Source organism: Tursiops truncatus, chromosome X (assembly GCF_011762595.2).
Source record: "Tursiops truncatus isolate mTurTru1 chromosome X, mTurTru1.mat.Y, whole genome shotgun sequence".
Classification (NCBI taxonomy): domain Eukaryota; kingdom Metazoa; phylum Chordata; class Mammalia; order Artiodactyla; family Delphinidae; genus Tursiops; species Tursiops truncatus.
This window is the reverse complement of record NC_047055.1, coordinates 36,390,293-36,418,061: the sequence shown is the minus strand read 5'-3', so window position 1 is coordinate 36,418,061 and position 27,769 is coordinate 36,390,293. Positions and strand designations below refer to the sequence as shown.

At 45.9% G+C, this 27,769-nt stretch overlaps 1 protein-coding gene across 1 annotated transcript; it reads right to left on the bottom strand.

Moving 5' to 3' along the window:
- Positions 1 to 17,919: 17,919 nt before the first annotated feature.
- Positions 17,920 to 18,357, bottom strand: KCNE5 (potassium voltage-gated channel subfamily E regulatory subunit 5). Its single transcript, XM_073798837.1, has one exon. The coding sequence runs from the start codon at positions 18,355 to 18,357 to the stop codon at positions 17,920 to 17,922; it is 438 nt and encodes a 145-aa protein (XP_073654938.1).
- Between the last annotated feature and the right edge of the window lie 9,412 nt (positions 18,358 to 27,769).

Here is a 27,769-nt window from a genome sequence, read left to right as displayed (position 1 = left end):
GGCATTAGGGGAAAACTAGTAAAATGTGAATAAAGTGTGGGCTTTGGTTAATAATAAATGTATCAGTATCGGTTCATTTGTTATCACAAATACACCATAGCGATGTAAGATGTCAACAATAGGGGAAACTGGGTGTGGAGGTATACTAAAATTCTGTTCTACCTTTGCAATTTTTCTGTAAATTTGTGAATATTCTAACATTAATAGTTTATGTAAGTATTTTCAATGTTACCAAAGGGGGTGGGTTGGAGATTGGGATGGGCATGAGGAAACTTCCTGGGGTGATGATAACATTCTCTGTCTTGACAGACATTTGGGTTACACAGGCATATTCGTTTGTCACACCTGTGGAATCATTTACTTAGATTTGTGCAATTCATTGCGTATGAATTTTATCACCAAAGGAAAAACTGTAAATAAATATAAATCCAGTAAATAATACGCATGCTGAAGTATTTTGGGGAAAATGTGCTGATGTCAGCAACTTACTTTAAACGTAAACTGAATTTAGAATATATGATGGATTGAAGGGATGGAGAGAGGGATAGATAGTTGGAGAGATGCATGTGACAAGGCAAGTAAAGTAAAATGTATGGCGGAAGCTAGGCGTGAGAGAGCAGGTTTTCACTGCACAAGTCTTTCTAATTTTCTGTACATTTAAATTCTATTCATGGTGCAATGCTGGGAAAAATTGCAGACAGACATTAAGTAGAAAGTCATTATAATCCCCCTCCCAGGAGTAACCACTGTTAAGTTTTTTGTGTATTCCTCCACATATTTTCCTACTATATACATATACATATATATACAATATATATACATATATTTTATATTTCCTACTATATACATATATATACTATATACATATATTTTATACATATATATGTATATACATATATACATATATTTTATATACATATACATATACACATACTGTTCTGCACTATTTTCATTTAATCATTTATCTTGGGTTATTTCCAAGGCATTCTTTTTAGTATGGCTGCATAATACTCCATCATATGTTACATAATCAATTTTCTTTTGAAGGAAATTTTGGTTCTGTACAAGGGTTTTTGTCTGTTGGCTTGTTTTTTAGTGTTACAAACTTCGAAGCAGTGGATATCATTACACATATATCTTTGTGTATTTGTGTGAGTCTATCTGTAGAATAAATTGGTAGAAATGGAATTCCCAGCTTAGAGATATTGTGCCAGCCTGCACTCCCACCAACACTAACTATGAATGATTTAATTTTTGTAAATCTGATAGGTAAAAGTACCAGAAATTGTTGTTTGTTTAAATCTTAATTTTTTATTAGTGAGGCTTAACATCGTTTCTATGTTTATCACTCTTTGTAGTTCTTCTTCCAGTAATTGCCTACTCATTCTTTTTTGCCCATTTCTCTACTTTCTTTTTGATTTGTAAGAGCCCTTTGTGTAGTAAGCCCGTTGTAGTATGTGTTGCAAATGTTTTCTTTTTTAAAAATTTTCCCACAATTTATCTTTCAAGGTGTTTATGATGGAGCTGTTTTTCCTTTTCTGTGGTTTTACCAGTCTCCTTTCTTTCACATAACAACCCTTTGAGGTAGATAAGATAAAAGATAGAAAAAGGTCACGTTAGCTGTCACACGGTCACACAGATGACGATGAAATGCTGCACTTGGACCCAGGCCTCTTCAGTCCTAATCCAGGACCTTTTCCATGACCAAGAAAGAGCAGAAATAGTTACTTCCACTTGAGAGAAGGGCAAACTTCTTTCCCCATGCTTGTTGCTAAGCGCTGCTGGAGAAATACACAACTGGGCAGGCTTTTACATACCATCCAGTCATGACTACCAATCTCAACTGGGTCCTTCCCGCTGCCACACAATCTTTTTGGTTCCCTAATTAACTTGTTCAAACCTCCTCCACAACGTTGCTGTCTGCAAGAGAGCACTTGTTCTCTGTATCTCTGTGAGGTGGGCACTGACGTTGGTTGACAGTCCCAGGAGACGAACTTCACAGATGCCACAGTATGCCTTGAGCACTGGCAGAATTTTCCCTGGGGAAAGCATGTCTCTGATAAACTCCTGTTGGTCCTGAACTTGGAGATCTCAAATAACCACAAGTCTGTCTTTAGGTCATCGTGCACTGAAGTTTGAGGAGAAGATAACAGGGGAGACATTTTTTAAATAAAAGCAAATTTCGAAGAGTGACTTGAGGTTGATGCAGATTGTGGAAAATTTTCTGCAACTCATCGAACCTCTGATCATCATCCCTCGCCTCCGCCTTCTCTCGTTTCATAGAGAGAATAGAAACTATCGGGTGGGAATGCTCAACTTCCTACCCCACCACTGCTAAATTGTCACAAAGGGGAGAGGGGGTCCCACCCTTTGCCTTCCACTCCAGGTCCCGGCTCCAGCTATAACCCCCTTCATTCCTGTGTCTTCACCTTCTCCCTGTCTACTGACCCTCCTCAGAACATTGAAACATGCTCAATCCTCTCCTTTCTTAATAGAAGCAAACACGAAATCCATTTTCAACCCTAGGTCCTCCTCCAACTTGTTCCTTATAACCATATAGCTGTAAAAGCCAAGACAGACCCAGCCTCAGAGTGGAGGTGTCTGAGATGTGTGTGTGTGTGTGTGTGTGTGTGTGTGTGTGTGTGTTGCTACAAACCTGCTTTGAAGGTGAAGGACAAAATGATTGCTTCTGGTAGCAGAGGCGAGGCTGCTTTGGCGGGAAGAAATGGGTTTTTAGCTGGGCAGAGAGGAGGCTGACTTGGGAGAATGGTCGGGCTTCTGATCCCCTTCTGGTCCACTGAGCTGGCTTTAAGCCCCTCTGGTGAGAGGAGTGGCCAGAAACCAGCAGAGTCTTTGTAAGTGACTGTGTGAGCACTGGAGCTCAGAGGCTGGGAGAACAATTCACTAGGGAATTGTTTATGAGACTCTAGGCATAAGCAGGCCTACCTTTGGGCACCACTAACCTAGTGTAGAAGAGAATTGGAGAAGGATGGTTTGTCCAACCCATAACTCAGCTCTCCAGTGGCTCACAGAGGAGCCTGTAATACCAGGAAGTTCCCTAGGTATGGACACACATATGCCCCTGATGGCTACCCTCAGCCACAATAGGCAATGTGGACAATGGGTTCTGGAGTAGAAGAAAAAGAGCAGGGTAGTGAGTACAGGTGACAGAACTGAGAATAGGCACATGGCAGGCATCTCTTTTGGGGATTCTCAGAAACAAGTGGAGGAGTTTCTTAGGGGGCCAAACTACTACCTGGAACAGCTGAGGAGTGGGGAAATATAAAAACTTGAACATAACTCTAAATGTGACCCAGAGTCACGGGCTGGAGGTGCTGGGAAGCCTCTGAGTTACAGGACTATGCTCAGTCAGTCAGAGAATCTCCAGATGCAGAACTGACATTACATCCAGGGTCGAGGGCTCTACCTCTCCAAGACGTCCTTTCTTCTTTCCCAAAAGGTGACCAGCACACGTTGAAGAGAGGGCCCAGCAGCCTGTAGATGGACCTTTCTGCTCCCCAAAGGAGAGGTAGACTGCACATTGTATTTGGATTGGGCCTGGGCTTGGAGGAGAAATGCTGCTTTTCTCTAGCTAGATGAGAGCAGGCTTGTTTCACCAAAGCCTGGGACTCCCTTCTGATCAGCGGACAGGGCTCAGCGGCAGGGTTCCCTGAATCTGCTATAGAAAACTCTTGCCTCTACATCCCCCCTTCCAGGCATCTTGCTTGAATTCCAGTTCTCTGCCAAAACAGAGTCCCACTTTAGGAAAGCTCTAGTCAGTGTCACCAGATATGCACAGGTAGCAACTTCAGCCATGGGAAAGAGGTCTTTCCAACTGGAAACATCTCTGAGACTGACCCAGGTGAGAGGGCAGGAAGGGTTGTAATTGTGGGTGGTCACTCCAAAGACTCAAGGGAAAGGAGCAGGAGAACAATGACAAGGGAGGTAAAGAAACTGGGGTGGGGTTGAGAGGGAAAATGCCCAGAAGAAGCCTAACATCCCTTTCCATGTGAGTTGCTTTTAGATGGAAGCTTCTAGAAGCCAGGGCCTACATGTTGCTCAAAGATCACTGGGTCAGCACTTGCTCTCCGTGTCTCTATGAGGTGGGCACTGATGTGAGTTGCCAGGCCCAGGAGACGAACTTCACAAGTGCCAGTGTATACCTTGAGCACTGGCAGAACTTTCCCTGGGAAAAGCGTGTCTCTGATAAACTCCTGTTGGTCCTGAACTTGGAGATCTCAAATATCCACAAGTCTGTCTTTGGGTCATTATGCACTCAAGTTTGAGGAGAAGATAGCAGGAGAGATTTTTCTTTTTTTTTTTGGCGGTACGCGGGCCTCTCACTGCCGTGGCCTCTCCCGTTGCGGAGCACAGGCTCCGGACGCGCAGGCTCAGCGGCCATGGCTCACGGGCCCAGCCACTCCACGGCATGTGGGATCTTCCCGAACCGGGACACGAACCCGCGTCCCCTGCATCGGCAGGCGGACTCTCAACCACTGCGCCACCAGGGAAGCCCGAGATTTTTTTTTTAATAAAAGCAAGTTTCGAAGAATGACTTTAGGTTGATGCAGATTCTGGAAATTTTTCTACAGCATATAGAGATACAGACCTGAACAATAGATGCTTCTGACCTCTGAGATCTTGCAAGATCCTTAAGTGCATTCGGAATCCTGAAAGAAAAACTCAGTAATGTTTAGGAGAGTTTTGGCGTTACATGTATCCCATTGTATTGTCATGTTTTTAAAAACATTTGCATGGAGTTCATGGAGATTTTCAAAGGAAAAAAAGAGAGACGGTGGGGAGAATTTCCCATGTTGCAAGTGGGCAAATCTCCTTAAATACCTAATGCCAAGAAGCTTTAGGTTTTTGTTTGGTTTTTTTTTTTGTTTTTGTTTTTTTTGCGGTACGCGGGCCTCTCACTGTTGTGGCCTCTCCCGTTGCGGAGCACAGGCTCCGGACGTGCAGGCTCAGCGGCCATGGCTCACGGGCCCAACCGCTCCGCGGCACGTGGGATCTTCCCAGACCGGGGCACGAACCCGTGTTCCCTGCATCGGCAGGCGGACTCCCAACCACTGCGCCACCAGCGAAGCCCTAGCTTTAGGTTTTATTTGCTTCCTCAGGTGCTTAGAGAAACCAGGCCAGGAAACGGTCTGTGGTAAGTCACTTCCCCTTCAAAGCTCTGGTTCTCTACCTAGTCACTGTACAGAGAGGTAACGAGTTGAAGGGCCATCTGTCTTTAGCTGCTGTGGTTTGAGTTTAGCCTCTGTGACTTGACTTCAGTCTGAGGTGACCCCAAGAAGATGTTCCTATCGACAGCAATTGCTGACTCTAGTCTGGTCATCACTAATCTCAAAAACCCCGAGGAAGCTGGAGTCAGAAGTTTCCTGAATTCTCAAGATCACTGAACTACATTCATTGACATTTACTGAGCGACAAATAACAATAGTTAATCATGTACTCACTCTTTCAGTATGCATTTTACATGTATTGTCTCACTTTCTAACCCTATCATAACAGGTTGTTGTTATTATTATTATATTAATTTATATATATAAGTATCATTACTGTTATTATTATGAGGAAACTGAGGCTGCAAGAAGTTAAATCACTTACCCAAGGTCACCCAGCAAGTAAGTGGCAGAACAAGAAGTCTGATCTGTCTGCATGATCCAAGATGCTGTGATGATTTCTTCCAAAATTTTATCAATCAGTTATCATTCCCTTTCACTTCATTTCCAACATTCCCAAGAGTAGTCCATACCAGCTGCCTTCTGTTCCTACCACCATCTCACTCCTTAACCCTGTCCCTCTGGCTTTCCCTGTCCCCCACTAACTTGCCTAGCCATCTGGAAGGTGAGCAGTGACAATCACCCGCAGATCAAATGGCCTCTTCTCAGCCCTTCAGTTGCAACACATCTGCAGGATCAGACACTCCTTCCTTCTTGAAACTTTCCTCTCCTTTGACCTCTACAATGCCCCCATTTTCCTGTTACCTTCCTATGTCTTCTTCTCTGTCTTCTTCAACGGATTCCTCTTATGCTTTTCTCTCCTCAGATGTAGATATCCCTTAAGGCTCTGCCCTCAGCCTTGCCTCTACCGTCCTGGATTCAAGTATTATCCCTCTGCAGACGAAATGACCCCTGCGAAAGGCAGCACAGTATAATGGCTGTGAGCACTGACCCTAAAATCAGTCTGCTTGAGTTCCAATCCCTTCTACCCCTGTCACGTGCTAGTAACTTTGGCAAATTACTCTGTACCTTGGTTTGCTCATCCGTAACATGAGGATTAACTGAGATCATGTATATAGAGTACTTGGACCAGTGTCTGACAAGTAGTGAGCCTCATGTGTTTGCTGTTGTAGAGTCTGGACCCCCAGACCCTCACTTTCACCTATACTCCAGATTCACTCCAACTGGCTGCTTCATATCTGCCCCTGCAGGTCTCTAAGAAATTCAACATGTTCATAATTGCCTTCATGTTTTCTTCATTTCTACCTGGGCAAGGTCTCACTTTTTATTTACTCACCTCTGTTAGAGATCACCATTATCCTGATCAGCATGCCATCCAAACCTAATGTACTTGACCCATGCCTCTCACTCACCATCAATATTCCATCCATTACACAGCCCTGCCAGTTCCACCTTTTCGAATTCTCCAATCTGGGTGATGAAAATGTTTTGAAAGTGATAGCGTTGGTGGTTGCACACCATGTGAATGTACTAAATACCACTGAATTGTACATTTTAAAATGGTTCCAAGGGTGAATTTATGTTAAGCGTATTTTACCACAATTAAAAAAAAAATCTGGGCTTCCCTGGTGGCGCAGTGGTTGAGAGTCCGCCTGCCGATGCAGGGGACACGGGTTCGTGCCCCGGTCCGGGAAGATCCCACATGCCGCGGAGCGGCTGGGCCCGTGAGCCATGGCCGCTGAGCCTGCGTGTCCGGAGGCTGTGCTCCACAACGGGAGAGGCCACAACAGTGACAGGCCTGCGTACCGCAAAAACAAAAACAAAAAAACAAACAAACAAAAATCTGTCTACGGCTGTCTACTTCCATAGCCACCACCATAGTCCAGGCCACTGCCATCTCCTCTGGAATACTGCCATAGCCTCCTAACTGGTCTTTCATGCTTCCACTTTAGCCTGCCCTCAGAGGTACTGATCTGGTAGGTCTGAGGGTAGAGCCTGGAATTCTGCCTATTAACAAGCACCCCACAGACAGTTGACTAAAGTTTGGGAATCTCTACCTACAGGATGAAGTTCAAACTCCTTAGTCTGGCAAGATCCTTCATGACGCTAATGTGTCTCTCTTTCCCCTTTATTTTACTTTTTCCTATAGTTACTTTGTATTTTGGCCAAAGATGATAATTGGCCATGGACTGAGGACTAGGGTTAGGAGAACCCTCTGAACTTCAAGAGAGGGAGAGCAAGAGGGAGAGAGAGAGGGAGAGGAAAGAAGGAAAGAGAGGGCTCTGGATTTAGATCTTAGCTTAAATCTTAGCTTCACCATTTACTAGCTCTATGACCCAAAGTAAGTTACTTAACCTTTCTGATCCCCAGTCTTCTTATTCGTTTTTTTTTTTAAAATGGTACTACGCTGCAAGCTGGCTGTGAAGATTAAGTTAGATAACACATGCCAAGTGCAATGCTTTTGTAAAATAAAATGCGTTTTTAAGCTTACAGGAAAAAAAAATGAGACATGTTAAAAACATAGTTTTTCAACGAAAATCAGAGTCGTTTTATCAGTACTTATCCTAGTGTATGGTCCATATCCAGAGCTAAATCCTTTTTTTTTTTTTTTAAAGCTGGGGCTGGGATCAAGCACACCGGCAGAGAGCTTAACCTTGGCAAGGTGAGGGAGCACGTCTCCCTGAGAGCCGGAAGCGTCCGAGATGGCTCTGTGGAGATGGCTCCAATGGAAGCCGAAGAAGCCCCTGTCAGTTGGCCTCAATCTTCTCAGTAATGAAGGAGGTGAAGTCATCTCCTGAGAATGAGGGGGAGGGCTGGGGCTGGGGGCTTGAGGAGAGGGCAGGAAGTTTGGAGCAGCTGCTGCAGGGAATGTGATAGGGAGCCAGCAAGCGAGGAATGAACGGATTGTTGAACAGCCAGAGGGGCCAGCTTAGGGTAGAGAGCATGCGCTGGCAGTGAACCCGATGAGCAGGGTTTCTCCAACAAGCCAAGAGTGGAAACACTCACCTTCCACTCAAAGGGTCACCCAGGGCTGCAGATTGGAAGGGCAAGAGGAGGATGAGAGTTATGGTGGCGAAGGATTCTGCAGTGGGCACAGGAACGGTGGAAACATCCACAGACCTGGGCTAAAAAGGAAGGCTCAGTCATTCGTTCAACAGATATTTAACCACTACATGCTGTATAACTATTATACAGGTGCCTGGGCATGGGAGATGTTGCAAAGAACCAGACACGTAAAATCTCTGCCTTCAACATATATCTACGTAAAGACTTGTAGACAAATGTTAGTAGAAGCTTTGTCCAGCATTGTGAAAAACTGGAAAAAACCCAGGTGAATGGATAAACAAACTGTGGTACATTCCTACAATTACTCAGTAATAGAGAGAAACAAACTCTCGATACATGCAACAACATGGGTGAATCTCAAAATCAGTATGCTGAGTAAAAGAAGTGCGTACTGCAGGATTACATTTATATAGAATTCTAGAAAATACAAATTAATCAATAGTGACAAAAAGCAGACTATTGATGGTCTGGACCAGTAGGAAGAAGGCACAAAGAAAGGATCACATGGACACTTTTGGTGGTAACGGGCATGTTCATTAATGTGATTTTGATGATGATTTCGTAGGTGTATACGTATGTCGAAATCAACCATGTTATGTGTGCGCTTTTTAATGTTAATTATACCTCAAAAAGTTACAAAAATAAATTTTAAATGTTTTAGTTGACCTAAAAAAAGCCCTGCTTTCATGGAACTTACAGCCTACATGGGAAAGATGGACAATAAACTATGATATTTTTAGACAGTGCTTTGTGCTGTGAAGTTAAAATAAATAGGGTAATGGAATAGAGAATAGCGTGGGGCAGAGAAAATGGAGCAACTGCGTATAGGATGGTCAAGGAAGGCCTCTGGGGAAGTGATGTTGGAGCTGAGACTGAATGATAAGGAGGAAACAGCCTTCAGAAGGTGTGGAGGAAGAATATTCCAGGCAGAGGAAACAGAACATGCAAAGGCTCTGTGGCAGGAATGAGCTTGATGTATTCAAGGAACAACAAGAAGACTAGTGTAACTTGAGTTTACTGAGCAAGATGGAAGAGTATCAGAAGATGAGGTTTAGAGGGGTCAGCAAGGGTCAGATTGCATGGAGTCTTGTAGACCAGGGGTCTCCAACCCCCGGGCCATGGACCGGTACCACCCCACATCCATGGAAAAACTGTCTTCCACGAAACCGGTCCCTGGTGCCAAAAAGCTTGGAGACCATTGTTGTAGACCACGATAAGGAGTTGAGGTTGAATTCTAATTGGATGGGTCATCCAATGGAGGGCCTTAAGGAGAGATGGAACATGACCTGCTTTATGCTTTAATATTGCTCTTGCTGTTGTGTGAAGAACTAACTGCAGGAGGACCAGTTAGAAAGTGTTATATTAGTCCAGGTGAGAAATGATGGGGGTGTAGACTATGGTGGTAGAAGAGAAGATCACGAGAAGTGGTCATATTTAGAACCCTTTTTGGATGTAGAGTTGAAAGGACTTGGCTCCTAAATTGAATGTGGAATAGTGAGGGAAAGAGCAGAATCAATATGACTCCTGTTTTGGCCTAACCATTAATAAAAACGGGGTGGGGGGGGAGAGATTAATGCATTAATGCCTTCCAGCTAACAACCACCAGGAACAACCTGCAGTTGAACAAGTTAGCTTTACTACTCATGGCAGGAATGAAGAATTCCCAGCATGGTGAACCATGGGTATCTAAGAAGTGTAAGAAATACTAGAAAAGACTTATTATTGGGTTGGAGGCCATGTTAGGTGTTTTTAGGGTGGGTTCAAGGAATCAAGTGTTCACTCTAGGTTGGATGCGATTAGGCAATGAGGCTAATTCTGTGATTGGGTATCTTAATAAATCTTATCCAAAATGAAGGAAAGCTAAAGCAAGACTAAAGCTGTGATGGGTAGAGAAGTAGCGGTCACTCAGATTGGCTGGGAGAAGAGGATGTTTGGTACTTTGTGAGTTTCACAGTAACCTTGTTTTTGTCTGTACTTAGATAACATTACTAAACATTCTTGTTTTGTCTCCTTCCATCATAGTCACAGAAACATGTCTTGTCTTGTCTGATGTGGGTGTCCTGTGAGATGATTACTGTCTGACAGGAGAATAACATGGCTTACGTGTGAACAGCTTCTAACCAACAGTGAGGCCTAGATGCAAATGTCAGACCAGTTCCCAGATGGCAGGAAACTTTCTTTCTCAGGTGGAGGAGTAAATTTTGAGGGAAGGGACTCAAAAGCTCTGATTTGGGCATGTAAACTTTGAGACAGGTATAGATATCTAGGTAGAGTTGTTAAGTAGGCAGTCAGATATGAAAGCCAGGAGCTCAGAGTAGTGGGTTTTAGGGATAAAAACATATATATCATTGTAAAGATGGTATTCGTATATGAAGATGATATTTTGAATGTTGGGACTAGTCGACATCACCAAGGGAGAGAGAATAGATGAAAAAGAAAAGAAGTCCCAGAATAGAGCCCTGGGCAACTCAATATTGAGATGTTGAGGAGATGAAGAGAAACCAGCAAAGGAAACACTAAAAAGAAAAGGGGCTGGTGAAGAAGGAGGCAAACCAGGAGACTAAGGTGTTTTGGAAGTCAAGAAAAAAGTTTCAAGGAAGGAGTGATCGATTGCATTAAATGCTGCCAAGTGTCATAGAAAACAAGGGCTGAGAATTGAGCATTTGACGCAGCAGCATGCAGGTCATTGGTGACTGTGACAAAGCAGTTTCATTGGTGTGGTGTAGGTGACAACCCTGCTTGGCTTGGGGCAAGATTGGAAGCTACCATTACTGAACTTTTACCCTGAACGAGGCACTATGTTAAGTATTCAATCTTCACAACTCTGGGAGGTAGGTACTATTTCTTCCATCCATTTTACAGATGGAGAAAGGAAGCTTAGAGAAAGTCAAGTAATGTTCCTGACATTACATAGCTGATGAAAGGCAGACGATAGATGTGTACCTAAGCAGTCTGGCTCTAGAGTCCATACCCTATGCCCTACACTATCTTACTTTACTGGATGAAGGAGAAAGTCAAAAGATGGGGGCTTGGGCTTCCCTGGTGGCGCAGTGGTTGAGAGTCCGCCTGCCGATGCAGGGGACACGGGTTCGTGCCCGGGTCCGGGAAGATCCCACATGCCGCGGAGTGGCTGGGCCCGTGAGCCGTGGCCGCTGAGCCTGCGCGTCCGGAGCCTGTGCTCCGCAACGGGAGAGGCCACAACAGTGAGAGGCCCGCGTACTGCAAAAAAAAAAAAAAAAAGCTGGGGGCTTTTGAACTGACCAGCCCCCTGGACTTGCTAGAAGGAAAGCCCAGTACTCTGAAGGTTAGTGTCAGTTACTTGGGGCTGGGATGGGCTTGGCATTTGGCTGCCGCCTGGGCTTGGTACAGATGTAGAGGGAGATGGCAGAAAAATGATAGGCATTCCATCTTGACAGTTTTCAACGGATCCATCCTAATATTTCTTTTCTCACTCACCTCAGCCATTCGTCTCTGGTGTCCTGTTTGTTAAGTTAGCCTCCCAGTGTAGAGAGACCTAACTGGGGAGCAGGCCAAGGGTTTCTCACCCTTCTGCCTGTCCTAGTTACCCCTATCCTCACCCCCATCCCACCCTCCACCCCAGGAGGCTCACCTGGAAATGCAGGTGCCCTCCTAGATGGCTAAAGGTTACAGTCTTCTGAACACCCCCAGAAGGAGTGGGGATAAAGAAAGAGCCAAAGTTCTGTTCTTGAGCTTACCACAATGATGTGACTGTCAGAGACATCTTACCCAAATCAGATCGGAGAGTCCTAGGACAAGTCCCCGTTGACATCCCTCTCGTTCATCCAGTGTCTGAAAGCCACCATTAAAGATACATTCCTTGGATCCTCGCTGGGATGAATAGCAGATTGGATTAAATGAATAAGATCATAAGACCCTGGCAGTAGGGAAGAAACAGTTTTGCAGGACTGAGAATGTCAAGGGGAAGCTTGGAACAGGAAGGGGGAAAATGAGATAAATACCAATTCCATAGTCTTGCCAAGGGCTGGTCCTGACCACAGTGGCCCCCAGAGCAGTGGCCCCACAAGAAGAGGAGCAAAATTAATGTGCCCCCTTGTCTCCATTCTTTCTCTTCCAGGCTCGCGGGAGTTGCAACCCCTGCTAGATCATATCTAGATCCTAAAAAGAGCCAAGGGAAGGCCTCTTGTCCTTCCAGAGACCTGAAGTGTTTTCATGAATGGACATCTTGTGAGTCAGGTATGTGGGAATTCAGCGAATTCCTACTGAAATCCAGTCATCCATGGCCACGCTGCTCCTCCCCAGGGTTCTAAGAGCATCTGGCAGTAGGAGTAGGATGTGACTTGAGAAGTTGTGGGAAGCTCGGTACACCTCTCCCCCAAGGACCTTCCCCTGCACGCATAGACATCTCCAGATAGCTCTCCTTCCAGATTCCACTGAAATTCCCAACTCAAGAGTCTTTCCTTGGGTTTCACCTTTACATCGCCCTGAGTGGTCTATTATAAAGTGTGAATACCCTAGAGGGGGAGTCATCTGAGCAATGATTAAGCCCTGCTGCTTCTATATAATTTAGCTGCTTGCATTTTTCTCTGACTTCAAGGGCACTGTGACAGAAGCAATATGAATGTACTTAATGCTACTGAACTATATACTTTTAAAAATGGCTAAGATGGTGAATTTTATGTTATATATAGTTTATCACAATTTTTTAAAATAAATAAATAAATAAATTCATTTTAAAAAATGATTGGCTAGGTGGGACATCGTTAAGGTTTTTTTTTTTTAACATCTTTATTGGAGTATAATTGCTTTACAATGGTGTGTTAGTTTCTGCTTTATAACAAAGTGAATCAGCTATACATATACATACATCCCCATATCTCCTCCCTCTTGCGTCTCCCTCTCACCCTCCCTATCCCACCCCTCTGGTGGTCACAAAGCACCGAGTTGATCTCCCTGTGCTATGCGGCTGCTTCCCACTAGCTATCTATTTTACATTTGGTAGTGTATATGTGTCTATGCCACTCTCTCACTTCGTCCCAGCTTACCCTTCCCCCTCCCCATGTCCTCAAGTCCATTCTCTACATCTGCGTCTCTATTCCTGTCCTGCCCCTAGGTTCTTCAGAACCATTTTTTTTTAGATTCCATACATATGTGTTAGCATATGGTATTTGTTTTTCTCTTTTTGACTTACTTCACTCTGTAGGACAGACTCTAGGTCCATCCACCTCACTACAATAACTCAATTTTGTTTCTTTTTATGGCTGAGTAATACTCCATTGTATATCTGTGCCACATCTTCTTTATCCATTCATTTGCCGATGGACACTTAGGTTGCTTCCATGTCCTAGCTATTGTACATAGAGCTGCAATGAACATTGTGGTACATGACTCTTTTTGAATTATGGTTTTCTCAGGGTATATGCCCAGTAGTGGGACTGCTGGGTCGTATGGTAGTTCTTTTTTTAGTTTTTTAAGGAACCTCCATACTGTTCTCCATAGTGGCTGTATCAATTTACATTCCCACCAACAGTGCAAGAGGGTTCCCTTTTCTTTACATCCTCACCAACTCTTGTTATTTCATGTCTCTTTTATAATAGCCATTCTACCAGGTGTGAGATGATATCTCATTGTTATTTTGATTTGCACTTCTCTGATGAGACTGGCAGATATAGAGAACAAACTAGTGATTACCAGTGGGGAGAGGGAAGGGGGGAGGGGCAGTATAGGGGAGGGGGAAAAGGGGCTTATTATGGGATTATATGAAATCATGTGTGTGAAACTTTTGAAAACTGTAAAGCACTATAGAATTGAAAGAATCTTTCATTCAATTAAAAAAAACACATCTGATGAGGGACTGGTGGGGTCACCTGGTCCCATGCTCTGAGATCTAGCGGAGAAAAAGAGTTGCCTTAGTCACATTGTTTGTCTTCCAGGATAGGCTGTAGTGTAGGTTAAGTAACAAAAGGGGCTGCGAAGTGACTTTCCAACCGACTTCTTCTCTCAAAGCCATTCTCATGGGTGGTTCAAGTTCACCTAGGCTTGGCTATTGACCGATCTAATCTATTCACCCTTGGGGGTCCTCGTTCATGCTCCTTCACAGAACATTCTAGACTGCCCTTCCTCCTACCTCTCTCATGAAGCCCACAGCCTGTGATTCTTTCTCTTCATGCTCTTCTCTTATGCCCTCTCTCAATCCCTGACCCGTGTCTTCAGTGTCTAGACATCAGTTCTGGTGGAGCCCTGAAAGTACAGTACGTATTGTCTTTTTTTTTAAAAGGTCACTTGCAAGCCTACAGGTAAAGGGGAGTAGAGTAGGATGGTGAGACAGTTATGCACAGATTCCTAGTCATCCAAGATTCCGAGAATGGGGGGAAAAGGCTCAGAAATCTGGGAGCTAGTGGCCAAGTCACTGCAATCCTTTTCTTTATAAAATAAGAGTAGACTATGCAGTAGAGAATTTTCTCTTCCCCACTTTCCCCGCACTGCCCAAGGGCACTCCCCCAAGGAAGGAAAAGGAAAATATAAACGTAACACCTTATACTTCTATAGCTGCTGTACTTCTCCTTTCCTATATGTTATCTCACTTGACCCTCAGATTCCCCGCAAAGCCAAGGCTGGACCCCAGTTCTCCTGATTCTCGTCCTATGCTCTCTCCACGACACCACAGCGCACTTGCTTTAGCCATCAGGCAAGACTGCTTGGAAAGCAGCCCGTTCCCTTTTCTCTTTAATATAAATCATGTGCAGATCTTTGGTTTCTAAAGGATATGGCAAATTGAAAAGGAGATGGTAGCTACAAACAAAGGAAAGACCCCATTTATATCCCTCTAGAAAAGTGACTCGACAGCACAGAAGTATGTCTGTAGTGGGAGCAAAGCTTCTGTTTATTTTTGCACCGTCGATGAGCACTTCCAGACATTGGAACTCAAAACATCTCCTAGCCCCACTTGGTTGAAAGCCTCAAGTTACAAGTAAGGAAGCGCGGGTCTTCTTCTTCGTTATTATTATGGAGCAAAGATCTGAACCTGAACTGAAACGGGACCTGCTTACACAGAAGAAATAGACTGGTGGGGGAGGGAGTTGAAAAAAATTCACTCTAATTGATTAGAATCCCAGTTTGTACTGTCAGCTCGCGCTATTCAGGAACACATTATTAAAACTGCAGGCTGGCCAGGCCTCTTGTTTTTCTTTCTTCTATCTCTTGCTCACCACAGTGTGATCACTTCAGTGCTGTTGACACCCGCACTGGTTGGTAGAGAGTCGAGTGTCCAAACTTCTGGGAAACTTCATTATCTGGGACACAGTTGCAACCCTGAAAGTGTTTGGGGAAAGTGGGCAGTTAAGCAAATCGCTCCCCCCAGACCAGCTCACTTTTTCTCACTGGGAAAACTCTGTGGCTACTCTCACTACATGTGCTTAATGAGGAACGTCATCATCATAAAAAGGTTAAAATGTGTTTAAAAGCAGGAATATTTTGGCAGTGGGATTCGTTTCCCACAGCTGGCACATTCATGCTTATTATGGGCATTATCCCAACTGCTCCCAGCTGCCTTTTTTTGGCAATATATATATATTTTTAACGTCTATGAAAAATAGTACAGATGTTTACAAATTTTCAACACCTAAAGCACTGGGGATGCTTCATTATCAAACAACCTCGTGTCCCCAGTCATGCCAGATCAATGAGGGACCTTGTTGTACCTGAAATACAAGGCTGAGGCCTGCCCTCCCCCATATGCACCTGGCATGGCTGGGTATCTGTGCCCTCCCTCCGCATCCCACTCAGGCCTCCCTGTCTGGCCCTGAGATGGCTCTCACAGCCTCATCTCTCTTCGTCTCGTTATCTTGGACCACTGCCCAATCCCTGGCCCCCACCTGCAAGGAAAGGAGTCGACCTTAGGGCTGGAACTAGGACTGGAGAGGAGCCAATGGGGTAAGGCCAGTATATCTTCAAGGAGTGAATCCTGGGAATGAAAGTAAGTTCATTTAACTTATTAATAGCTCCAGTAAAATACCATATGGGCTACAAGGTCAAAACCAATGCCTTGAATGAGGCTTGTGTATTATCCGTGCATTTAAGTAACCCATAATATCTTTGTCCTGCTGTTACTGAGAAACCAGTTGTCTTGAAGTAAGTTGGCTTAACGCTAAGAGGTGATTTTATGTGTGTTTGATGAGGCCCAAACGGCCACCATCAGGTATAAGCATTTAAGCCCTAATCAGGCAAGTTTCTGATGACTTCAAAGAAGGAGAATAAATCAATAAGCATACACCTCTAAATTTACCCATCATTGGTTAAGACAGCTTAGTTCAAGCATCTCCTCTCTGACTTAAGATTTACACTCTTTGGTGGCTTTTTCTCTTTTAATAAGCCGCTTCTTTGGGAGAGTTATGAAGGTAGCTTCTAAAAATGAACTTTGATCATAGCTAATAGTGATGGGTGTGAGAGGTTGTTTTAATTTAAAGTATATCCTGAAAAACTGCAAGAGGTAAGTGGGAAATCCTTATTTAGCATTGTGATATTTGAAAGTGCTTCAGAATTAAGGGAAAAGGGGCGGAGAAGTAAGAAAGTAGTTATAACTCGGAAACACTTGAAAAAACAACCCATTTAGCCATACATAAACCTTTTCTTCACGCACAGTGATATCTGTTGCATTGGAACTGGGTATATAGATATAGGTATCAAAACAACCCAACTCCCCAATCTAAACATTATTTCCAAAAGCAAAAAGGGTTCCTTCTCTATATAGTACTGGGTCTCAAGGCTGGGATCTTTGAGAAAAGAGTCTCAGGTTATTGTTTAAACGACCTTTATTACCTGCCTCTGACATTCTCCAGGTTACAGAGCAGGAGACGACGGAGCCTCATGTTCCATGGATGAAGCAGACAGCTGCCATGACAACTGAATCAATATAGGAGAGGCATTGGGAAGTATTAGGGTGATACGCCCAGCAATGGTTACCCATGGCAAAAGATGGCAGAGCTACTCAAAATTAGGCAAGTTACCTTCAGGACGACAACTGGATGCAAGAAAACCATACAGTTGGGGGTAATAGGTCTTCCCCACCCTCTGAGCCCCCCTCCACCTCCAGTCCCATTAAGTCCATTCTATGCCACAGACTGGTCCTAGTGTCCTGCTAGCTCCCTGCTGAAGGAGGAGGGAGGGAAAAGATGTCTGAGTTCTCTTCATTTTCTTTGTCTCTGTCCCTAAGGCAACAGGAAGCTGGAGCTGCCCCAGCCGGCCTGGCAGTGATGGCAAGCCCGTTGGCTCTACAGAGTGAGCAGTCCCTGGCAGCCCCCGGAACAGCTGCCAGTTAGACGGCCCAGAGTTCGGATAGACTTCATTGCTTCAATTCAATGCCAAGTGTTGGACGTGTTGGATTCAGTTCCCAGAGGGCTGGAGCGTGCTGTCAGGGCCGTCTGAAGACAAGAGAGCAGAGGCAGTTTAGTGCAGTGGGTTGTGCGGGGTCGGAGGTGGGGGCGGGGAGAGGAGGGAGAGGCTGGCCCGGAGGGGGTAGGGTGGTGCTTCTTCCAGGGCCTTCCAGACAAGGTCTCCTGGCCTCTCAACGTTGTCCGGGCCTCAGGTGAGGGAGGAGAGGAAAAGGCGGCAAGGCAGGCGGGTGCCGCGCCCAGGGATGAGCGAGCTGAGGAGGGCGCGGGCGAGCCAGCGAGCTGGGGCGGCGGCTCTAGACCCCCTCGGCGGCCCGGACGAGGGCCGGGGCGGGCAGCCCGGCGGGGCCGGGCGGGCGGCGGTCCTCGGCGGGCGATCCGGCGGCTGTCTCAGCGTCGGCGGCGGCCGGGGCACCTCCCGGGAGCCACTCGTGCTGGGCGCAAGCCTGGGACGGCTCGTCCTTGGCCTCGACGAGCTTGCGGGAGCGGGTGTAGGCCAGGATGAGGCCTCCGGCCAGGCAGGCGTAAAAGATCATGATGAGCAGGATGTAGAGATAGGCGTCGTTGCCCTTGGCGCTGGTCACCTCGCGGCTCACGAAGGGGTCGGGCACGACCCCCATGCCCATGCTCGGGCCGGGGCCGGCGCCCAGGCCGCTGGCGTTGCCCCGGTGGTGCAGCTCGAGCAGCAGGCGGCTCAGCAGGGTCCGCAGCCGCTGGCTCTCGCTGCAGTTCATAGCTGTCGGGGAGTGACACGGCGGCTCCAGATCGCTGCTGACCTTGCCCCCGGGCCGGGCCGAGGGGATGCGGGCGAGCGGCGGCGGCTGCACCCGGCTCCCGGGCGGGCGGCGCAGTGGCTGGGGGACCCCGCCGCCCGGGCCTCCTTATCCCCTCACCCCGGCGCCTCCTCCCCTTCCCCACCACGCCCCCTCGGCCCGAAGCCGCCTCTTCCCAGGCTCCGGCTGTCTCGCCGCCCCGGGGAAAGGGGACAGCTGGTGGGGGGAGGAGAAGGGGACGAGGGAGGGGGCGAGGCCGGGAGAGGGGCGGAGGGGGCGGGGGCGCGCGGAATGCGCGGGGCCCCGGGCGGCAGAGGCTGGCAGGGCGGCTCGCTGGGGCCAAGCGTAGACCCCGGGCTGCGGAAGAGAATTCCTTCCACGTTCTGGCCACCTGCCCTGCAGGCCCAGCTTTGGCCCAGATACAGCATCTGGCCCCCACGAGGCGGGTCCTGCACCGGGGTTCCATCAGCACTCACGAAACGGCAGCCGAGACCGCGGGTCCACATCTCAGGACGGGTGATTACTCCCATGGACAAGAACCCTGGCCTATCTTTCCAGCCCTCACGGCTTCCCCTGGACCGAGGTGAGCATCTTATCCAGAAGATGCTCAGGACACATTTGGTGACTGAAGTGGAGTAGGACGCCCGGGGCTTCCAAAAAAGGTTTCTGATATTATACCAGCCCCCTGGGAAGTACCCCTGCTCTGATTTCCTATCACATTTTTAGAGGGGCCTCCACATCTTAGCGTGTGAGTGTACCATCCATGATATGACCCTGTTTCCCGTGGGCGGCAAGCCATCTTCCCAGAAATGCAACCAAGTTCTTCCATTAAAAGGAGCAGGGACATTTAAAAGGCCCTTTGGCTACACTCCCTAGACGTCTCGGGATCTGAAAAGTGCCAGTTCTAGAGAATATGCTTACCTCCACATGCAATTAGCCAGATACTCGGTTCTGTGCCTCTCTGGGGCTTGGGAACAGGTCTAGGCCCTGCTGGCTCGTGAGGCAGCCATTTTTTTCTCAGAGGGTATCTTCCTTTAGGGGAAAACAAGTCACTAAGACAAATAAATCCATAGTAGGTCAAACTGGAAACAGACTGGGATTCACAAAGGGAAAGTGCTCAAAGGATTGATTTCTAGACAGCGAGTAGGAAAAAAAATGAAGTAGTGCTGGTCGGGTCGGGTTGTATATGATTGCCAAGTAATAGAAGGAATGAAACAAAGCTATATGCCTTTATGTATCCCTTGCAAACCAAGGTGCCTGTTCAAGACCATTCGGTCCAGGGACCATTCAATCTTCAGGGGCCATGGGTTAAAAAAAGGAGGTTTTCTGATGCCTCTGCTTCAGTCACCCTTCAGCCCACTGTCCACTCCGGGCTGTAGCCTTCTGTGTGTTGGAGTGAGGTTGGCACCAAACTATATCCAGGGTCTCAAACGGAGCCTTGCTTAACAGCCTCTACATACATCTTAGAGACATTCCACGTGCCCCTGACCACTGGCTCCCCACTAATCACCTTGCCTCAATGTCCTCGCCTCAGAGGGGCTCAGGGAAGAATTGTTCAAGTGAGTTGGCATGACTAACGACAGAGGACACAGCTAGGAAATTCTCAAAGCAGTACCAACCTAGAGACAGGACTGTTAAGCTAAAAGACTCCTCTGATCTGTTAAAACATGCCCAGAATCTCTAGGGTTTTTTTTTGGTTTGGGGCAGTGGGAGGAAGAAGTCCCTTCACTGTAGCATAAAAACAATCATTTAAACGTGTATTGTACTTTTAACAGACTTATGAGCCAGTAGATTCAAATGGTTGAGCAGCAGGTCTAGAATAATAAAGTTTGACCTTGTTCTCTGTCATAACACATGACTCTTGTCACATGGGCTGCCTCCATTTCCCCACCACTCCCTTCCCTGGAACCTTCTAGAGTCCAGCGCTTTCTGCCCAAACCACTCTCTGTAAGTAAGTTCACCAGCGGCCTCCCGGCCAAATTTAAGGGTCTCTGCTCAGTTTGCATCTTTGACCTCAAGGATGAATTTGATACCATCAACCACCCACTCCTTCCTGTCCTACCCTTGGCTCTCATGGCATTGAGTTCTCAAGTTTCTCCTCTTATCTCTCTGACGTATCACTCTCTGTCTCCTATGCCGGCCCCTCTTCTTTCCTCCTCCCATTAACTGTTGGAATTCCCCAAGACTCAATCCTCAGCTATTCTCTCTTAACATCCATTTCCTTGGAAAGTGTCTCCTTACATGCTTTCACCTACCACCTGGCATATATTTAGCCAAATTTGAATCTCTAGCTCTGATTCTTTCTTGGTAACATCTCTCAAATCCATCCGCTCCTTCCTTTCTGGTTTTATTGCCACAACCTTAATCCAAGCTCTCGTTACCTCAGGTCAAATATGCAAACTGAGAGTCTCCTGGCAGATCACCCTGCCTACAACCCAGTCCACCCTGCTATGGCTGGACCACTTCCAACAAGTGCCAACACCACTTCCATCCACTCACCCCTGTGTTCAGAGACCCAGAGTTGCTCCCCACTGCTTCTTTAATGGAGCCCAGTCTTCTCTGATGGACCTGAAGTCCTCAGCACCAGTAGACACCACCTTCTTCCTTGGCACTTGAAAAACAGCATATTCCTCGAGTTCCTCTCCAATACTCTGTGCCTTTCACCTTCCTCAAAATACACTCACAAAAGGTAGTCTTGCTCGATTCCCCTTATTTGTGCTCTCAGAGTCCCTACAATGCACCCCTCTTGATAGTGCCCCAATTCAGACTGCAGCATTCAGTGCAGAAAATTTGGAAAACACAGAAAAACACCAATAAGAAAAGTCAACAAGAGCGCACATGTGTTGCACATGGACACACACACACAGGCACTATACATCATTGTTTTGTAGCCTATTTTTTCACTTAACAAGATACTGGTAATTTTTCCCCGTGTCAATTACTATTATTTACAACATCATTTTACTACCTATACAGTATTCCAGACTATAGATCTGCTATTATGTATTTAAATTAGCTCTTATTGTAAGATTTCTGATTAATTTCCAGGTTCTCGCTCTTAAAGATAATGTTTTAATGAACACATACAAGGCCAATTCTAACTCCATTAAAATAAATAATTACCAGAGAGAAAGCAAATTAGAAATTTACAGAAGACTGGCATAGGAAGCAAGAGATGTATAGAAGGGGGTGGAAACAGGAATGGAGACTAGTCATAAAATTTAAAAAGGCCCAACCCTCAGAAAAAAACAACAGGTGTGTGTGTGGGAGACTCTGGCTTTCTTTTCACTCGAGGAGCTGCTGGACATCCCTTCAATCCCAGCCCTGAATGGCTGAGATGCCAACCTCCTTTTCCTCCCCACACTTAATGAAAGTCCGAATCCATCAGACAAGGACTGAGTCTCATTCCTCCCCAGACTTCCAGCCCCTCTACACCTGTCCCATACCTGCCCCATAATCATCTGTTGATCTATTGTCCAGAACTCACTTATTTCCTGAACGGTAATCAAGTGTGTTGACAAAGGGAAGTAATTTATAATCACGTATTTAGACTTTCAGAAAGTCTTGGAAAAGGTTCTGTTCCATGCCAAGGTTGTTTTAAAAGTACAATTGAGGCGCCATGGGCTAGGAAATGCTTTCACCATTCCTTGAGACTGTGAATGCTTCCTGCCAATAGTGCAGCTCCATGGAAGTTGGTTGAATTGAACTGAGTTGAGTTTGGCTAGTTGCCAAGGGACGGGCACAGATGGTAAGCACTGTTGGAGTCCAGGAGGTTGGCAAAGCCACAATGCGCTCTGAGGGAGGGGAGGAAAAAAGTCTTCGTGAAGCACCAACTACAGACCCAGAATGAATCACTCATTCATTCATTCATTGATTCAACAAACACTTGTTGCATGTTACACTGTGCAAGGCACTGTGCTGGGTCCTAGAGACACAGCAGTGAACAAGTCACACTGGTGAACTGTCTGTGGCTTTGATGGCTTACAGCCACTTCTTTGTGAACGGGGGACAAGTGCCAGGATCTGGAGTGGGATGAGCAGTGGGCATGAAATCCAGCGAGAATTCTGATTTGGAGAGATTTTTTTTTTTTTTCGGTATGCGGGCCTCTCACTGTTGTGGCCTCTCCAGTTGCGGAGCACAGGCTCCGGACGCGCAGGCTCAGCGGCCATGGCTCATGGGCCCAGCCGCTCTGCGGCATGTGGGATCTTCCCGGACAAACCCGTGTCCCCTGCATCGGCAGGCGGACTCCCAACCACTGCGCCACCAGGGAAGCCCTGGAGAGAATTTTGACTCTGGACCCAAATACTAGAGTCCAAAGCCTTGTTCGAAAAAGGAAGATCCCTCTTTATTCAAAAGAGGGAGGAGAGTAAATGGGATAGTTCCTGGGTCCAGCTGGGGCTTCTCAGCTGCTTTATGGGAATATATGCTATATTTGGGGTGGGGGGACTGGGGTTTGATAAAGATCAATATTTATGGGTTGGAATGCACCCCAGGGGCTTCGAGTGCCTACCTTAAAGATTTCTTGGGGGTCTTGGTGGGCTTGTGCTGGGGTCACCCTATATCAGGCCACATACTGGAACATTAAATATAGTCCCTGATCTCATTTATCAAATGCCTAGCATGTGCTATTAATTAACCTTACAGCAACCCTATGAGGTGGGTAGGGTTGATATTAAAACTATTTAACAGGAACTTCCCTGGTGGCACAGTGGTTAAGAATCTGCCTGCCAGGTCAGGGGACATGGGTTCGAGCCCTGGTCCAGGAAGATCTCACATGCTGCGGAGCAACTAAGCCTGTGCGCCACAACTACTGAGCCCGTGCGCCACAGCTACTGAAGCCCATGTGCCACAACTACTGAGCCCGCGTGCCGCAACTACTGAAGCCCACGTGTCTAGAGCCCGTGCTCCGCAACAACAGAAGCCACCACACTGAGAAGCCCATGCACCGCATCGATGAGTAGCCCCCACTCACCACAACTAGAGAAAGCCCACGCACTGCAACGAAGACCCAACGCAGCCAAAAATAAATAAATAAATAAATATTAAAAAATCTATCTAACAGCCCTATGTCTTGGACACTGACCAATCAGAATGGACTAGCAAACAATCAGAATAGATGCTGGCTGTAAACAACCAGTATAGCCTTACAGAGGCACAACATCATGGGGCAAAGAGGTAGGAGAGGGGCACAGACCAAATAGCTTCCCGTTTCCCAGAAGATGAAACCAAGATCTCATCTCCTTGGACTTCAGAGCTGTCCCAGGTCTTTCTGAACCCCCTTCCTCCCTGTGGATGCCTCCACTGCTCCCTGTGTTCCTAGCAGGTACATGAAAAGATCCCTCGCCTGCTGACTCCTCTAAAGCAATGCTATCTACTGCAGCTGCCCCTTTCTCCCAGCAATTTTCTAAGGATGCCACTTGTTGGCTCAAAATTCTTGAATGTGCCCCATCAGATTGACAAATTATCACCTTAGTGTGGACTTCAAGACTCTCTGTGCTCTGGCTTGAAGACGCCTTCCAATCATACTTGCAGCAATAACTACCCACATGTCTCCAATACCAGAAACCTTTTCTTTTTTTTTACAAATTATTTTTTATTCAGATATAATTGACATGTAACACTGTGTAAATTTGAGGCGTCAAATGTGTTGATTTGGTACATGTGTATTGCAATATGATTACCACCGTAGCGTTAGCTAATGCCTATATCACTTCACATAATGATCATTGCTTTTTTGTGGGGAGAACTTTTAAGACACTCTTTCAGCTAGATGAAATCTCACTGTCCTTAGCAACTCGACAGCATAGGATAACAGTGATATGTGTGCTCGTCAGATGGCCCCAACAATCCTTTTGAGGGCGAGGGCTGTATTCTTCCTCTTCGTATTCCTCACCTGGCCTGAAACAGTGCCTGGCATTATAGTAGGTGATCAGGAAATATTTACCTGGGTTTGAGGTCTGCCTTCCTCCAACGAAGGCTTTTAAATTTGAAAAAAAATTGGCTCCATTCAGGATATGGAACTTTGTGGATACATTTTTTTCCAAAAATTTATGCAAATTTCAAACATAGAGCGGAGTTGAAAGAATTTTCCAGTGGTGCCTTGTTACTAGCCAGATTCTACCGCTAATGTTTTCTGATACTGGCTTTATCCATCCCTCACCTATCCATCTGTCTCTCTATCCAGTGTCTTTTCTTTTTGAAGTTGCAGACATCAGTACACTTCACCCGTAAGCACCTTCCACATACCCATCCTTAACTAGAGTTCAATATTTGTTTATTATTCTTTTGTTTTCCTTTTGAAGTAACATATATGTTCGATGAAATACACAAACATTAATTGTATATTTGCTGAGTTGTGACAAAGGTAACTGCGTAACTTAGCCCCCTACTGAGATGTAGAACATTACCACCACTCAAGAAAGTTTCCTCTTGCCGCTTCCCAGGCGATCCCCTCCTTTCACCCCTAGAGGCAACCACTGCTTTGATTTTTTTCCATCATTGATTAGTTTTGCCTGTTACAGAACTTCATATATATGAAATGATATAGTATGAAGTCTTTTGTGTAAGGCTTCTTCTACTCAGCCTGATGATTTTGAGAATCATCCGCGTTGTCACATGTACCTGTAGTTTGTTCCTTTTTACTGCTGAGTAGTACTCCATTGTATGACAATACCACAGTTTGTTTATTGATTATCCATTTATCCATTATCCATTCTCCTACTGATGGACACTTGGGTTGTTTCCAGTTTCTGTCTATTAAAAGTAAAGTTGCTATGAATGTTCTCAAACAAATCTTTTTTTTTTTTTTTGTGTTACGCGGGCCTCTCACTGTTGTGGCCTCTCCCGTTGCGGAGCACAGGCTCCGGACGCGCAGGCCCAGCGGCCATGGCTCACGGACCCAGCCGCTCTGCGGCATGTGGGATCTTCCCAGACCGGGGCACGAACCCGTGTCCCCTGCATCGGCAGGCGGACTCTCAACCACTACGCCACCAGGGAAGCCCTCAAACAAATCTTTTTGTAAACATATGTTTTCCTTTTTCTTGGGTAAATATCTAGGAGGAGAAATGCTGGATCACAGGGAAGATGTAGTTTAGCTTTATAAGAAACTGCAAGACCTTTTCCCAAAGTGGTTGTATTTTTCTATACTCCCACCAGGAATGTATGAGGATTCCAATTGTTTGTGGTTACTTTTGCAGCTCTTTGCTTCAATCGCACACTTAACTTTGTCTTGTACACGTGACATGCGTTTACTCTTATGATAGGGCCAACCCTGATTGTGGTTTATTACTTAAAGCTCCCCCCCCATTTTCCTGACTACTAAATGTATAGCCAAACTCTAGATGGAGTTGCTGAAATGTGAATTAACTCTATGAGATAATAGCTTTTCCTGAAAGCTTACGTGTGCCGAGCATTGTGTTAAGCACTTTATATGCATTATCTCACTTAATCCTTACAGGAACCCCATTATACAGATGAGGAAACTGAGGCCCAGAGAGGTTAACTTGCTCAAAGTCACATAGCTTGTAGGTGGCCAAGACTTGAACCAGAGTCCGTAATCTATTACCATCATGCTATAATGCTGCTGCCTAAGGTCCTTTGTCCAGAGGCTAGCAGGAAAAAAAAAAAAAAGAGCTTCTGTGTTCCCTCATCTAACCCCCTTATTTTTCAGCTGAGGATACGAAGGTCCAGAGAGGAGAAAGGACTTGCCTGAAGTCCCCTATTAGTTAATGGCAGAGCCATCAGAATCCAGGTCTCCTGCCTCCCAGTCAGGAAATCTTTCCACTCCAGTGCACAGCCTCCTTCAATGCTTTGGGCAATTCGGATTTTATTTCTAGCTTTTTAGTGTATGACAAGAGTCTGAAAACCACTTTGAGATCTTTGAAAGAAGCGCGTGAATCTAGGAGGGTGGAGTAAGGTCAACCTTCCGTTTGGGGCCAAAACATAAGGTCATAAATTGTCAAATTTGTGTCAATTCATACCTAAACGTTATCATGAAAAATATTTCTCCTGCCCACTCAGTCTTCTCTGGAAAACAACGTGAAGACTTGGGGTACTCTGTGGGAAGGGAAGAAGCCAGAGGGCATTTTTCTCTTGGACTCCCACATCGCCATCTGGTGGAAGCCTTGCGTTTTTGTTTTTCTTCGTTTTTCTGCTCACACGTTTGTTGCCCTTTTCTGTGCCACGCCCTGCGTTAGGAGCCGGGGATCTAGGTGAGACTTGCTTCCTGACGTAATGGAGCTAAAACTCTAGGGGGCGGGGGGGTTACCCAGACCCTTACAACGCCCTGTGGTCAAGGCCCTATTAGAGGCAAATAAGACAAACCTGCATTTTCGTTCTGGCTTGGCTACCTAGCAGCTGTGTTACCTTGAGCAACGTCACTTAACTTCTCTGTGCTCCGGCTTCCTCTTCTGTAAAATGGAAATAATAATAGAAAGCGCTCACTGTAGGATTTTGTGGCAAGGACTGAATAAGATAATGCTGGGAAAGCACTTAGCATAGTGCCTGGAACATATTAAATGTTCAAAAATGTCAGCTGTGGTTACTTCATTATTAACAATAAGCGTATGGTGCTGTGAGGCCCAGAAGAGAGGCATTTAACTCAACCTTGGAGAGCTCAGAGAAGACGTCCCCGCGGATGTGACATCTGAGATGTTTTGAATAGGAAGTAGCCATTCGGACCCTTTCTCCACGTGGAAAGCAATATCCGCAACGTACGAATAAGGAAAACAACAGTGTTCACCTCCCCTCACCCCTGCATCATGAGGCATGGCACAGCATTCTTGCCTCGGGGGAGCCAGGGGTTTCCGTGAGGGCCTCTTAGCTGCAAGATGATGTGGGAACATTTAGGAATTCTTGGAATCAGGACCCAGACCAAGTGAGAAATTGGTTCCCACAGTGGGTAGGCAAAGCCTGACTTGAAATTAGATGCTAAGAGAAAAATCAAGACCAGTTGTGTCAACTACCACGTGTTTGTTTTAATTTTGACTTTGTTTGGGGGCAATAATGCTTCAGTGGCTCTTTATTCATCCAACATTATGTTCAACAGGCATGATGGAGCCTGTTCATTTCCCACCGCCTCAAAACATGAATAATTCTGGGCCCCTCAGCTGCTCTCGAAATTTTGCCGGGCACACACCATGACCACATCTGATTCTGTTCATACTGTTTTTCCCTGCCAATGCTTAACCCTTCCACATTGTCCAAGTTTTACTCATCCTTCAAGGTCTAGACTTTCTCATTTGTTCATACATTCATGAAATATTTTTTTTAATTAAGGTATAATTGACCTATAACATTAATTAGTTATAAGTGGACAACATAATGTTTCGATATTTGTATATATTGTGAAATGATCACCACAGTAAGTCTAGTT